We start from the raw sequence: 15202 nt of genomic DNA, 5'->3' as shown, positions 1-15202 counted from the left end.
GAAAAATCTCATTTTTCTATTTTACAAAATTTAATATTTTATATATAGTATACTATTATTTTGCGATTTGAATGAAAAAAAATTCTAGTGCTAGTGACTGCTGATAAATAAAATAATAATAAATAAATAATAAAATAGAAAATAAAAAAAAATAAAATCAGAATTCATACAATCTCGCACTTAAAATCAACACCAAAGAGTGCAGTGCCAAGGTACAAGTTAAAAAAAAGGGAGGGGGATATAACTTTCCCTATCAATAATGCCAAAAATTATAGTTGGGCCCACAGGAGTAATTGTCCATATCCTAGCTATACCATGTTCATGTCAAGTGGGATGGTCTAAATCACAAGGGCATTGTCTCAAGATCTTATAGCCATTAAATTGTAGTCTAAGTTAAGATCGAGGAGATTGCAAGGAAAATTCTATCTATTCCATTGAGAGAGAGAGAGAGAGAGAGAGAGAGAGAGAGAGAGAGAGAGAGGGACCCATGTTTTATTGACTCAAAAAGATAGAAGAATGAGTCCCATGTCTTGTCAACGTATAAAGACAAGAATGAGTCCCATGTTTTACTAGTGAGAGAGAGAGAGAGAGAGGGAACGAGTCCCATATTTATTTTAGTGTAAAAAGATAGAAGGAATGAGTCCCATGTTTCAGGCAGCCGCGGGAAAACAGTCCAAAAAAAAAACGTTTGAATCAGCAAAAGGAAGGAGGTGAGATAGGAGATTGCTTTCTATAAATTCTCTTCCCTTTTCCCTTCAACATAGCTTGTGTCTTGTAGCAGTTGAAGCAAAAACTCTCGTTCCAAAGACAGTGAGATACTTTGCGAGGTAAAACAGAGGAGAAGAAGAAGCCCCAACAGAAAGAATCCAAAAAGAGGCATAAAACAGGAGAGAAAAAAGAAAAGAGACTTGGTTGGTGGTCAGAAGACTCAGAACTTGAATGCATTGCAAGAGATTTTTTTTTCCTGAATCTCTGAGTAGAAATGTGGCCCAAGTTTCTTTACCATCATAGATCAAGAGGTGAGTTCTGTATAAAATGTTTCCCTTCCTTTTTGCTTTCATGCATGTTTCAGTAGATGGGTTTTTATTGTGGAAATTAATTCAGGTAATTAGATATTTTTCATGTACCTATTTATTCTTCAATGGGTCAAACTCTATATGTAAGTCCTTAATGATCTTCAAGGGATAAAACTAAGTTTAAAAGTGTGGATGCAAATGATCCCAGTTGCTAATTTAAATACATAATGCATTTGATATGCATCTCTATTTTTCTTCATCATTTTTTTAAACCCATCTTTTTTCATGAAATGTTAGAAGTAGAGAGAGGATCATGGGTTTTTGAAGCTTATGAATTTTGGGTTCTTAAGATTTATGATGAGATAGCTTTTATATCATGGGTTTTTGAAGCTTATGAATATTGGGTTCTTAAGATTTATGATGAGATAGCTTTTATATGCAACTCTATTTGTTCTTCATTTTTCTCTTAAATAAGTCCATCTTTTCATGACATGTTAGAAGTAGTGAGATTATCATGGGTTTTTGAAGTTTATGAATATTGGGTTCCTAAGATTTATGATGAGAAAGCTTTTGTATGCAGCTCTATCTGCTCTTCATTTTTTTCTTAAATAAGTCATTCTTTTTTCATGAAATGTTAGAAATAGTGAGAGTATCATGGGTTTTTGAAGCTTGTGAATTTTGGGTTCATAAGATTTCTGATTAACCTTCTTCCACAATTCTTCCACAGGTGAATTTCAAAGGGATCACCCCAGCAACTTGCCTAACAGAACTGTCAGTCAGGAATACAGTGCATCCTTTAGAACCAATTCATACTCAGAAATGTGGATCAAGGTTCAAGGCCTACTAAGAAGAACAAATGAAGAACACTCCCCCTTTTCTCCATTACCTTCATACATACAAATCGCTGAATGCCTCATCCAACCTCCACAAAACATCCTACTCTCCATGATCAACAAGTCCCACCTTCACGACCTCGTCCTCGATTACTTTTCCCACAGTTTCGAGGCCTGCAAGACCTGCGGCCTCCTCCTTGAATCCGTCTATCAAACACGCGCAAATTATGATATAATTCAAAGGCTAATTAATGCAACTAATGTGGTCTCCGGTGATTACGCCGACGAACAATGCCACCTGATTATTGCTGAGTGTATGAAGTTTGAAACGCTCGAAAACCCGCTCTCAGGATCAAACCAAGTGCAATTCCGGAAAATTCATGAACTCTTTGGGTTTACGCTCAAAAGGCTGACATCTAAACGCAATAAGGTCCGGCGAAGGGCGAAAGTTTTCAGAATTTGCAAAAAGACTTTGGGAATTTGCCTCATAGTTTCTTTGGGCGGACTTGCGGTGGCTGCAATAGTCCTAGCAGCGCATAGTTGTGTTGGAATTGCAGCCACACCTATTGTTATTACTACTTCGACCACATTTTTGAAGCGAAAGTTCATTAAGCGAAAGTTCAGATCAGTACGCCGTCTGAAACTGAGATCAATCACAAGACTTAGTGCACAGATGGATGCAGCGACGTGGGGGGCTTATAAACTCAATAGGTATTTTGACACTATGAGTCGAATTATAACACGGTTGAACAACGAGTTTGAGCATATTAAAAATGTTATTAGTATATGTTTGAGGATCAAGAAAAGGCACTTGTTAGAAAAAGCCATGGAGGAGTTTGAGAACAATGTTTCTTGCTTTGTAGAACAGTTAGACGAGCTTGAAAAGCATGTCTATTTGTGCTTTCTTGCCATTAATAGAGGGAGAGAGCTTTTGCTGCAAGAAATATTTGTGCACCAACAGCATTTATGATGGCTTGAATTCCCAATCTTGTAATGGGTTTTCCCTTCCCTCCAAATAAAAATTGAATAGGGTTGGTTCAAGTTATACTTTTTCATGTGTAAAAACGTAGGAAATTTTACAAATATTTTTTCCCTCCTTTTTCTTTTACAAATATTTCTTTTCTTTAAGGAAGATCACGGGAGATGCAGTAGGGGAAAAATGGAAGTTGAAGAAACTTCAGAATTTAATTTCCCAGTTTAGATTGTTGGGTCTGAGTTTGAAAAAAAACTTTTGAATTTTCCCAGTCTCCCGTTGAATTAGATTGTTGGGTCTGAGTTCTTTTTAGGGAAAACTACTAAAAATGTACTGTATGAAAAGGTATATACTAGAATCCCCCAAGTTTTTATTAATTACCAATACAACCGGTTTTCCACCTTAAATAACTTTCAAGTTTATTTTTACCGATATTACCCTTGATTACTTACCAAAAATCCCTAACATCTATCCCCCCCCCCCCCACACACACACAGCAATAGCCAGAAGAGAATAGGCCTCTCTACCAAATTAGATCGTTGGGTTGCCAGAACTCACAACGCTCCAGTTTGAGAGGATCAAATATCACCTATTTAGGCAGCTTTTATGTCAATGGGGTTAAAACCTTTTATGGGAGCAGAACTAGGCATCTAAATCCGGCCTCTATGAGGATCAGAACCCAATAATAAAGGTCTCATATATATATATATATATATATATATATATATATATATATATATATATATATATATATATATATATATATATAAAGAGAGAGAGAGAGAGAGAGAGAGAGAGAGAGAGAGAGAGAGAGAGAACGGTTCCTACACACATGTGTAGATAAGTTATCTATACACTAGCTTAAAATACAGTGGGGGCCACATTATGTGGGTGATCCAAACCATTCATTTTTAAGGCCCTCTGATAGATAGGATGTCCACAAAAAATCAGATCCATAGGATCATCCTAACCATTCGAACTGTGGAGGCAAAAAATAGACTAATTTGTGAAGGTTTAAAGACATCCATTTTACCTCCACAAATCGTAGGGTTGGGATGATCCTATGGATTTGATTTTTTGTAGACACCCTATCTATGTGAGGGCCTTTAAAATGGATGGCTTGGATCACCCAAACAATGTGGGCCCCCACTGTATTTTAAGCTAGTGTGTAGAGAACTCTCTACACATATGTATAGGAACCGTTTCCTCATATATATATACTAGTAAAAATCCCCGTGCGATGCACAACCCGACAAAGAACTGTACGGACCACATCATAGGTTGATCCAAACCATCCATGTGATGGAACACAACATCAATAGGTTGTGCCCGTAAAATCATTTCCATAGGCTGATCCTTGCCCTCCAATCTATAGAGGTTTCCATAATCTGTTGTTCGTCTGAAGGTGCCCGGAATTTGTAAATATTTTTATAGGTGTGCGGAATTTGTAATATCCTCAAAAAATTAATAAAGAAAAGTAGTTTTTTCGTTATTGTCATATTTTGATATTTCTTCTTTGTAGTTTTTTCCGTAATTGTCATATCTAAGTACCCGTTGTCCGTAATTTCCCTCCCAAACTTTACTCCGTAATGATTATTATTGCTAGCTTCTTTCTTCAAGTGATATTGCTAGCAACCTTTCAAGAAATAGTGTTTAGAGAAGGTGGCTAGCAAATCAAGATTCGAAATTACCAGCGAGGCGTTAATGCCACAGATTTTGCAAATAATTTCGAACATTCATACATTTTTTAACCTCACATAGATAGTATGTACAGATATGTGGGGAGGGCAAAAAACTGTAAAAATCATCCACACAATGACGTGTTAAATGGACAAAATTCTCTCATTTTCTCTTCTGCTATATAGTAACTATATAGCATAAGTTTTGATCTAGGGGCTTCTAGTAGTTTTCCCTGGGGTTTCTTGACCAATTCATCCATTAGTAAAAAGCAAAGAAGTCTACTAACAATAAAGCCAGCATTCCTTGTAAGAAAGAAAGTGATTGTTGCCAGAAAAAATGGAAGGGGGAGAAAAATTGAGTTCAAGTTAAACTCACATATATAAAAAGGATGGTTCCAATCATTTCAGTCCTGGGTCCCCTTGTTTTAACCAATAGAAACGGGTGGACTAGTGCTCGGAGGATTAAAGCCTTCCCAAAACACCCAATTGTAACAGATAATAAGCCCAAATATGGAATTGGTGTCATTCGCTTAATTCCTCCAAGGTAGCGCCCTTTCAGCTGATTTTTGCCAGGGTGCCCTTGAGTTTAGCATTACACTTAATAAACACTAATCTATTTATTAACACAAGCAGAATCCCTTTTCAGACAGATACTGATCCTTGAGAACCAAAATCCACCAAATGTTACCCCCATTTGTTTTGGATTTTGAGAATTGATTTTGAGTCCAACACTGATTATTGGAATCTAATTAAGGCCCCATTCATTTTGTAAGAGTCCAAAAGTGATTATTGGACTCAAAATTGTGTTTATTTTTTAGTCAAATTATCAATTTTGGACTAAAATCAATTCTAAAAATCCAGAAGGAGAAGGTCCTAAATAGAGTTTGTGTCAAACAATCAATTCTCGACTCAAAATCAATTCTCTAAATCCAAAAAGAACAGGGCCTAGGACAGTGAGGACTAAACCCTAGCAAAGAGCCCATGTATTTTGAGTCCGAAACTGATTGTGTATTGATTATTCTTCTATTTTCTCAGAAGAACAATGGAAGAAGAAGAAGAAGACCCACATACAAGCCTTACTTCTCCTTCTCTCCCTCGTATGAGTACTATCTCTACGCATTCCTTCGGTAAATTAGGTTACACAGATGCTTTTTCCATCCAAATCATAGAGGTACGTACTCCACTCATTCCCCTCCTTTTACCAGTCCTCATTTCATCAAATCTAACCAAAAAAAATATATATATATCACACCCACATCAAATTCTCACAGTTTTTGGAGATTTTCTTCACAAATAATCACACATGCTTGGTGGGTATGTTTCTTAGTATAGAGATGCAACTTTAAAAAATCACACCAACATCAAATTCTCACAGTTTTTGGGGTTTTTCTTCACAAATAATCACACATGCTTGGTGGGTAAGTTTCTTAGTATAGAGATGCAACTTTAAAAAATCACACCAACATCAAATTCTCACAGTTGTTAGGGTTTTTCTTCACAAATAATCACACATGCTTCGTGGGTATGTTTCTTAGTATAGAGATGCAACTTTAAAAAATCACACCAACATCAAATTCTCACAGTTTTTGGGGTTTTTCTTCACAAATAATCACACATGCTTGGTGGGTAAGTTTCTTACTATAGAGATGTAACTTTAAAAAATCACACCAACATCAAATTCTCACAGTTTTTGGGGTTTTTCTTCACAAATAATCACACATGCTTGGTGGGTAAGTTTCTTAGTATAGAGATGTAACTTTAAAAAATCACACCAAAATCCAATTCTCAATGTTTTTGGGGTTTTTCTTCACAAATAATCACACATGCTTGGTGGGTATGTTTCTTAGTATAGAGATGCAACTTCAAAAAATCACACCAACATCAAATTCTCACAGTTTTTGGGGTTTTTCTTCACAAATAATCACACATGCTTCGTGGGTAAGTTTCTTAGTATAGAGATGTAACTTTAAAAAAATCACACCCACATCAAATTCTCACAGTTTTTGGAGTTTTTCTTCACAAGTCACCACACATGCCTGGTGGGTATGTTTGTTTGTATAGAGATGCTACTTATCTTTAGTTGTAGAAAATCAATATGCAAATGCCATTTTTGTTTTTGGTTTTTTCACAGAATATGGAAGAAGATTATGGAATGTTTGTCTGGCCATGTAGTATTGTCCTTGCCGAGTATGTGTGGCAGCAAAGATCGCGCTTTTCCGGGGCCTCTGTAGTCGAGGTAGTAGCATTACTATAGCCTTTTCTACTCTTTTTTATGATCTTCTTCTGAAACAAACAATTACTCCTAAAGCTTAAGATGTTAGAGTTGGTGTTATTCAATCATTTATACTTCAACACTCCCCCTCATTTTTTGGGCTGGCCGTGGCACAGCTGGCTCCTCTTTTGGGCTGGCCAAACACGTGGATTTTTAACATCAATGAGTTGTTGGGTTTTGAACCAAGACCTGCCATTAGGCAATACCTCTGATACCATGTGAAAGAGCCACATTACTCCAAAAGCTCAAGCTGTTAGAGTTGGTGTTATTTTATCATTTATACTTCAACACTCCCCCCTCACTCGTGGCCCCTCTTTTTTGGGTTATTTAATCATTTATACTTCAATAGTCCCCCTCACACGTGGCCCCTCTTTTTTGGGTTGGCCGTACATGTGGCACATGTGGCCCCTCTTTTGGGTTGGCCCGTACACATGGATTTTTTTTAAAATATCATGGAGTTGTTGGGTTTTGAACCGAGGACCTGCCATTAGGCAATAGCTTTGATGCCATGTGAAACAACCACATTACTCCAAAAGCTCAAGCTGTTAGAGTTGGTATTATTTAATCATTTATACTTAAACACTTGTGACCTTAAAATATGTTGTTGAGTCATCTTTTATATTTGGGTTTTCCGTCATTTAATTTAACTATGTTCACATTTGAACCGAACCAGCAACAATAGCCCGAAAAATGAATGTATGTGTAATTGGAATATTTTGTCATTTTGAATTTATTTATTTTTTTGTTGATGATGGATGCCATTTAGATTCCTGTAACCATGAAGTCATCTGCTGACTCTGCTGTATTAACCATTTGATATGCATTCTACTTGGAGCAGCTTGGGGCTGGTACTTCCTTGCCTGGATTGGTAGCTGCTAAAGTAGGATCAGATGTTGTATTGAGTGACAGCTCAAACAGATTAGAGGTAGTACTTGTTTGATTTGGAGTTTGATTTTTTACCATCTATCACGTACTATTTGAGAATATGTCTTGTTTGGAACCATCATAAATATTAAGGGTTCCTTGCAATCCACAATTGTTTTAGAGTTTCTAGATAATTTTTCTTTTGTGTCTGGGACTGTGAAGATTAATTTATAATGAAGGATAGCTAGAGGACTTGTAGTTAAAACTTGAAAGAGGGAAGGCAGAGCTTACTCTCATATTGATCCATGCTCGAATTTCCATAAAAGTTGTCCGATTGCTGGCTTTTCACTTCTACCTGCATTCCTAAAGATGTGTAATAGATGGGAGTTGAAGGATTACATGTTGAACAGCTTCATCTGTCTGTAACGATGGTCAATTATACTTGTTGGATCAAAATCAATTTGTTTTTAAATAATTCGAAAATAGGGGGATCTAAAAGACTAAAATGGCCTCCCCCTGGAGCAATCTGCAGACAAAGTCGGGGCACTGAATGACCTAGTTTTCCACAAGGGGTGTGGTTGGGACGGGGCCATCTATGATACTAGGATACTTGTATAAGCTCATTGCACCATGTCTTGATATTATACACCATCAATACTAGGAGGGGTTGTATGGGGATGGGTTTTCCATGAGAATCATAAGGATGCCGAAGTTGATAGTTTGATCAACTTCTTCGGCTTTCTCTGAGGTGGATGATTCTCATAGAGTTTGGGCAGCGGAATCTCAAGCAAAATTCCCCTTTAAATCCCTTTTCGGTTCCCTTTTGGCAGCAGTTTAATAGGAAAGGATTTAGGGGAAGATTTAGTTTGGTCCAATCCCATCAAGAATTCAAGCCTTATGTCAGGCAGTAGTTCTGAAATAAGATCAACAATAATGACGTTTTATAGAGGAAAATTATCCAAATAGCAAATAGATGTGCTTTATGAAAAGGCATGAAAGATTTGGTAAATCACACTTTCACCCATTGTTCGATGTCTAGAGACTTTGGACACATTTGGGGCATGCTTCTCAAATCATTCAGATTGACGTTAGTCTTTTTAGGATTTTTGGCCGACTTCTACAAGGTTGGTGGTGCCTTGGAGCTAGAGGTAAGATTTTGTGGGCCTTCACTCCTTTTGCGGTGATGTGGATATTGCGGAAGCAAAGGAACCACCACAATTTTGAGGATCAGGCTTGAATATCAGTACTTTTCACAAGATCATGCTTGAAATTAATAGTTTGTTGGTCAATTGGGCTCTTGTGAGGAAAGAGTTGTGGGGTTTGTTGACACGACTTCTTTCAAAAGTGGAAGTTAGGAATGCAGATCATCAAGATTAGAAGACACGCTAGTTTGCTTTTGTCATCTCCGGCCACTCAAAGTTAAACTTTGATGGGTGCTTGTTAGGGAACCAGGGTCTGGATGGAGTTGGTGGAGTGTGAAGCGACAATAATGTGCGGGAGGGTGTTATGCTAGTTTTTATGGGTCCCATCGCCATGAAAGATTCAAATGTAACCAAATCTAGGTGGTTTGCATATCTTTTATAAGTGTTTGGCAGGGAGACTAGGTCGAAGGTAATTCACTGAAGGCATTCTGGTGTATGACTCATAGGAGTTTTGGTCCATGGCTTCTAGCTCATATTATTAATAAAATTGTGTACCCATGTAGGGGTTTCCTTTTTTTCTTGTTCTTAGAAGAACCAACATTATTGCCTTCTAATCTATTTGTCAAATTTTCTATCAGACTTCAAATATATGGTATTATTGTCAAATTAACTATCATGCTTATTGTTTGTGAGTGTTTCATATTTGCAATTATGTGATCATTGTAGCTGTTATAGAAAATATATTAATAACTCTTTTGTAAGTTAAATCTAGTTGAATTTCCCAATTCTTTTTCTTGCATATCTTGTCTCCAGTTGAATATCCCTTTAGATTTCTATGAGGTCCATGATCACTTCAAATCAATCTGTGATCTTCCATGGGATATTGTTGCCTTTGTCATCCATCTGGACCACAAGTTGCTATTTGTAGTCCACCAAACTGCCATATAACGTCTGTTCTGGATGCATCTGAGGCCCAAGTCTTAAATACTTGTGTCAACCACAGTGGAATCTATCTCACCAAGCAGGTCCGAGGGAGAGAATGGCGGCTCCAATTGAGTTGAGAAAAAATACCTCTATATCTACTAGGCCTTTATTGCCTTGATTGACTCTGGCAAAGTTTAGCTTAATTACATTGGCCTTGATTGGATGTCGAATGACCCACTATCTGATAGACCAAAAGAGATCTGCACGGCTACTGTGCTTGCACCAGTCACTTATATATCCTTGTGACGGCATTCAGTGGTGATTCTTAGGGCTTTTAATGCTCAAAATTGTTACATAGTTTCCTGAATCTTTATTTCTGCATTTGTTAATAGGATTGATCTCCACTGATATCCTTCGGAACAGTCACTCCGTTATTTCGGAGAGGCATTTGTCTAGGGTAAGTAAACCACGATGGGTAGCTCCGCCTGAAGGATAGTTCAAATTGAATTTCGACGGCTCGTCACTTGGGAAGATGGGGATGGCAGGCATAGGAGGTGTTCTACGTGACTCTGCATGTACAACCGTTATGACTTTTTCTGGTCAAATAGGGTTCTGTGATGCTAAAGAGGCTGAAGCGAGAGCGCTTCTATTCGGCCTGAAATGTATTCACTCCCATGACATTGGGCCGATCATTGTTGAAGGGAACTCGGCAAATGTCATTGCGTGGGCATTTGAACCGCCGTCCCGGTCCTTGGAGGCTATCTAATGTTCTAGACGAGTTAAGGGATCTTATTCGCATCATACGTCCGCGATTGGAACATATGCGAAGATCTGCTAATGAGGTGGCGGACGGGTTGGCCAAAGGTGGAGTGCATCGGGCCTGGTGATGTTCGACAGCTCACACATTGGGATACCCTGAGTTTTCTCTATTGTATTTCTTTGTGCAGTCTGTTGCATTTTGTTTGGGACATCGTGTCCCTCACATATCATACATCACTTGCTTTCTTGAATAAATTGTTACCTATCAAAAAAAAAAATTGTCTACTAAACATACTGATAACGTTATACAAATACCTGTAACTTGGATGTACAAACTTAAGAGCAGTTCTAAACTTCTAATCCCTTTCCACTTATTTCCATTCACATGCTGTAAATTCACTTGGTTCTTTAGCCATTTGAGGAATATAATTTCTGATAGTTTTATGCTTGGAACTGCAGGTACTGGACAACATGAGAAAAATGTGTGACCTCAATAAGATCAACTGTAATGTAAACTATCATCCTTCATCTTGCTAGAAAGCAAACCTATTGGAAAATTTTCAAATGGTTCTTTAAATTTTGCAGATCTTGGGGCTCACATGGGGGGAGTGGGATGCCCCTTTATTCAATTTGTACCCAAATATTGTCCTTGGTGCTGATGTTTTATATGATACTAACGGTAGGATTACTAGGAGAGCGCCATTGATTCAAAACAAATATTTCTATACATGCTGTGGCTAAAATTTTGACCATGTTCGTTGATTAGACTTTGACGATCTCTTCACAACTGTGACATTCTTGTTACAAAATTCTCCTGGATCAGTCTTCTTAACAACTTACCACAACCAGAGGTCGTTCTTTCGTGCTATGTTCCAATGTTCTTTTATTTTCCACATGTTTGCATGAGTAATTTGACCAGACATTGTCTTGACGTGCAGTGGGCATCATCTCATTGAGTACTTGATGATGAAATGGGGATTGAAATGCACGAAACTTTTGGATGCCTTCTCATTCATGCCACCTCGAAAAGCATCTGGTTTACATGGAAACATTCAACTGGCGGAGATCACATTGATCGGACCGTCAACTACCTAAGGTAACACATCTAATTGGAATATCATTTGTGGATACGCTTCTCATGAAAATATGGTTCCATAAGTTTTCACTTCAATTTTCATGTAAATTTCTTTCTTATGTGGACTCCCAAGGTCTTGATGGACCACTCCATCCAGCATACTTACTGCAATATGGCTGCTAAAAGGAAAAACATGTAATGGGGAGAAAAGGATATGACAAACCAGAAAAAAATGCATCTTTGATCAGAACCCTTCAAGGATTACTTACTATATGAGGAAGCTCTATTTTGTTAGATGTTAGAAGAAAATAGAATGACTGGGTTCCTCCTACAAGAAATTCAAGCCATTTTGCTGGGTTTGATGAATCTAAATTTACTTGCTGTTCATTTCAACTCGGGGCTTTGGCTTTGGTAGATGTTGAAGGGGATAAAATTTCATGTCAATGTAGATGATGGATCCTCCATACCAGTGGTTTGTATCATTTTATCCTTCAAGGAAGAGATTTCAAATGTGCTGCAATTCCATGGATTTAGATTGGATTTTTTCTACTCCCATTCTGTCATTCTTAGTCATTTTGCTACACAAAGTTCAGTTTCTCTCTCTTGCAGCTCAGTGATGAGATCACCAAGCCCGGTGACTTCCAATTTGACTTGTGTTCTTGGGTGTTTATGCTTGCATAAAAGCCAGGATAGCTTAGGGGTTTTGCTTGGCATGTGGGTGCCACATCATCAAAATCCCTGGTTTGGTTGCCGATGTGACATCCTCGTCCCCTCCTTATAACATCCCTGCCAAATTCCACAAAAAAATATGGAATTTTGCTTGGATTTCTTGAGACAGATGCTACGGGGTTGACAACCAAACACTACTTACCATTATTCTACAAGGGAAGTTCTAATTATTCTACGAGGTAAGTTCTAGGTAAATCAAATGCTCGTCTCTTCCCAGTTGACTATTTATACCACTACTCTACGATGCAACTACCTGCAACCAAACAGACCCAAGTTTTCGTCTCAGATTAGGCACAAAACACATCTGTTAAGTTGTTACAATCGGTGTTTAATAACTTGGACTAGGGCTAAAACTAGGCTAACAAGGATTCTAGTCTATGATTGTTGCAGTCAAATTTTTATCAAGTCGGGTGAGACAAAGTTCTCACGCAAGGTTAAAAGGAATCGAAGCTCCCACACAAGATAAAAAGAGTCAATAATTTTATGTTGTCGGGTAAGTCAAAGAGTTCTTTATCGACTCAGTAGGACAAAGCTTAAACTCAGACAAAACCTTAGCTAAGTTAAAACCGAGTTGACTCGAGAAGCTTTTAAAACGGACGCTGCTGTGGTAGAGTTCAAATTGAGAGGGGCTAGATTAGTAATGTATTCTAGGCTTTTGTTGCATGATCTGACTTTGTAATCTCATTTTCTTTTGTAGAGTTTTGTCAACTTCTTCAAAAGTTAAAAGAAAAAACAAATGTGCACACGAACGTAGCTTTATAGAATCCATCCTAACATGCAAATCAAAGGCTGTAAGTGTACTGATCATGTCCGAGTCCGAGCTTGAAACAATGTTTGTTATTCTCGGCTGTGTTTCTTTCGGGCTCCGACGTAAAAATGGATGTAAAATTTGTTTTATGTTGTAAAAATGAACATAAAACAAATTTTACGTCCATTTTTACGTTGAAAAGAACAGAGCCTAAATGTAAAATGGACGTAAAACAACTTTAAGCTCCACTTAAAATGGGCATAAAATTGGTTCTAAAGGGGGAGAATCTGTTTCTAGGTATAAATTTTGTTGTCAACCCATTTTAAGTCCAAAGAAACAAAGCCAAGAGGAAGAGAAAATCTTCAGTAGAGAAAAGAAGAAAGATTTAGGCCATGTCTGGCAGTCAGGAATTTTTTTCCATGATGGCAGATAATGCGGTGTCTGTCGGAGTTTGAGCGGATCCGACGCAATATACCAAGTCGAAGCAATGGGTTGAAAAACCACCAGAAGCGAAGGGAACAACGTCCTGACTAAACAAAAGCCTCTTCAATGGCTGGGTCGAGAAAAGGTACCCTTATGCTGCGTAAACTCAAACTCCTGCCTCCCCCATACCTCCGCCACCGATGATGATTCAACTATAATTAGCTCGATCTCTGCTGGTTATGCGCCCCTGCATCTCGACCCAGTTGAACTCCTGACTCGAACGGGCTTGTATGCTTGTACGACAGGAGGACGATCATCAAAGACATACTGAGGAAATGGCGGAAATTGAGAAATCGTATCCTCAGAGAGCGACGAAAAACAGGAGTCGACCCTCCCCAGTCCATTAAACCATTTTTTCATTCCACTATAACCCCTCCAATCAATCCAAACAAAGGATTGCTTCCATTCAATCCCTGCGTTCTCCGGGTTCAATGAGTAAGACATAGTTGTGTGTGATAGTGATCTCTCAAAATTGGGTTTTTAGGGACGGTTATCCACTCTTACCATATTTTTATAATGACACAACTATACACTTTTTTCCATTGGATGTTGATAGCAACTTAAAGAGATTATGAGTTGGGCCCACATGGTTGGATGATCCAAACCATTCATTTGTTAGGTCCTTTATTAAATAGGCTGTGCTCCAGAAATTATCTCCATAGGAGGATGATATAACCTCCGATCTGAAGATGTTTATGTAGTGTGTTATCCCTCAACAGATCAGAGGGTTAAAGTTATTCTTTGGGGATAATTTTTTGGTCTTGGCAATTTCACAGAAAGCCATTTTGCGGATGTCAGATGAATCAAATGAAAAAGACAAAATCTGTCAAAAATTCAACATGTGCGGCTGTTCTCACATGCAAAAGCCAGCCGCAGAATGGCTTTCCGCAAAATTGCCTAGCAAATCCCTAAGATAAAAATTAAATAAAGAGTCCAAATACTTCAAATAACCTGAAATGAAAAGTCTAATGATGAAGAACCATCCATGACTAAATTATAGACATTGGTAAAACTGTAAAAGTGATAAAATCGGCCTATGGATGTTTGTTTTAAGGAAAAGAAAAACAAAAGAGGATAAAAATGCAACAAAAAATGGGTGGGAACATTATTTCCCTAACTCGTATCACCTTAATATTTTACTTAATAAAGGGCAAACCAAATAATGCCCAAGATGGGGCTTTTGCAATTACTTTTGGGTGGAAATATCACACCCCATTGTACACTATAAAGTATAAACAACAAAACAATGTAAATGCTTCTGCAGATTAAAGAAAAATTCATTGTTAATGAAACAAGGGGCATACATTTCATGAAGCTCCCTAAAGTTTTATTCTCTGTCTGCCATTCCAACTCCTTAACATCAAACATTGTCTTCAATTACAAAATGGATGGTGCCTGTGCCAAGGCCGAGCCAAGAGTATTCGTCTTCAACCTCCGCTGTTATAAAGGATTTAAATTATTTTTTTTTTCTGTTGATCAGAGGAAAACCTGCGAATTTGATCCAAAGAAATCTCGCAGTTAAAGAATCAAAGGAAATACAGTAAAAGAAAACTAAAAAAAAAACCTCTCAGAATAGATTTATGGAAGGATATTGCAGACAAGATGAATGAAACAGTTGTAGTCATAAGATAAGTGTGAAACAAGCAATTCCTCCAATAGCTTAAGCTGTTAGAGTTGGTGTTATTTAATCATTTATACTTCAACA

The 15202-nt window shown here is 37.7% G+C and overlaps 3 protein-coding genes across 4 annotated transcripts in view; 2 read left to right on the top strand and 1 right to left on the bottom strand.

The window, feature by feature from the left end:
• The first annotated feature begins 553 nt into the window (after window positions 1-553).
• LOC143853825 (UPF0496 protein At1g20180-like) lies at window positions 554-2819 on the top strand. The gene is made up of 2 exons (XM_077363540.1): window positions 554-1019; window positions 1744-2819. Exons 1-2 carry the CDS (start codon window positions 983-985, stop codon window positions 2817-2819), a joined length of 1113 nt encoding a protein of 370 aa, XP_077219655.1. The 5' UTR covers window positions 554-982.
• Window positions 2820-5400: 2581 nt separating this feature from the next.
• Window positions 5401-12086, top strand: LOC143854992 (Putative methyltransferase family protein). 2 transcript variants are annotated; one of them, XM_077365144.1, is made up of 8 exons: window positions 5405-5672; window positions 6633-6737; window positions 7612-7698; window positions 10922-10972; window positions 11048-11141; window positions 11229-11313; window positions 11401-11558; window positions 11671-12086. In XM_077365144.1, the coding sequence occupies exons 1-7, from the start codon at window positions 5544-5546 to the stop codon at window positions 11555-11557; spliced, it is 708 nt and encodes a 235-aa protein (XP_077221259.1). In that variant the 5' UTR covers window positions 5405-5543; the 3' UTR covers window position 11558; window positions 11671-12086. The 2 variants fall into 2 exon arrangements, with proteins under 2 accessions (XP_077221260.1, XP_077221259.1); XM_077365145.1 differs by lacking the exon at window positions 10922-10972 and having other exon boundaries at window positions 5401-5672.
• Window positions 12087-14650: 2564 nt separating this feature from the next.
• UBC23 (ubiquitin-conjugating enzyme 23) overlaps window positions 14651-15202 on the bottom strand; it is a 35477-nt gene continuing 34925 nt past the window's right edge. Inside the window, exon 9 of the mRNA XM_077363437.1 lies at window positions 14651-14985. The gene's annotated coding sequence lies outside the window, so the exon portion shown is untranslated. The remainder of the gene's footprint in view (window positions 14986-15202) is intronic.

This window comes from Tasmannia lanceolata, unplaced genomic scaffold (assembly GCF_043159265.1).
Source record: "Tasmannia lanceolata isolate RefF3 unplaced genomic scaffold, GAP_Taslan_0.1 ptg000020l, whole genome shotgun sequence".
Taxonomy (NCBI): Eukaryota; Viridiplantae; Streptophyta; class Magnoliopsida; order Canellales; family Winteraceae; genus Tasmannia; species Tasmannia lanceolata.
The sequence above is the reverse complement of the archived record's forward strand: the minus strand, read 5'-3'. Positions and strand labels throughout refer to the sequence as shown.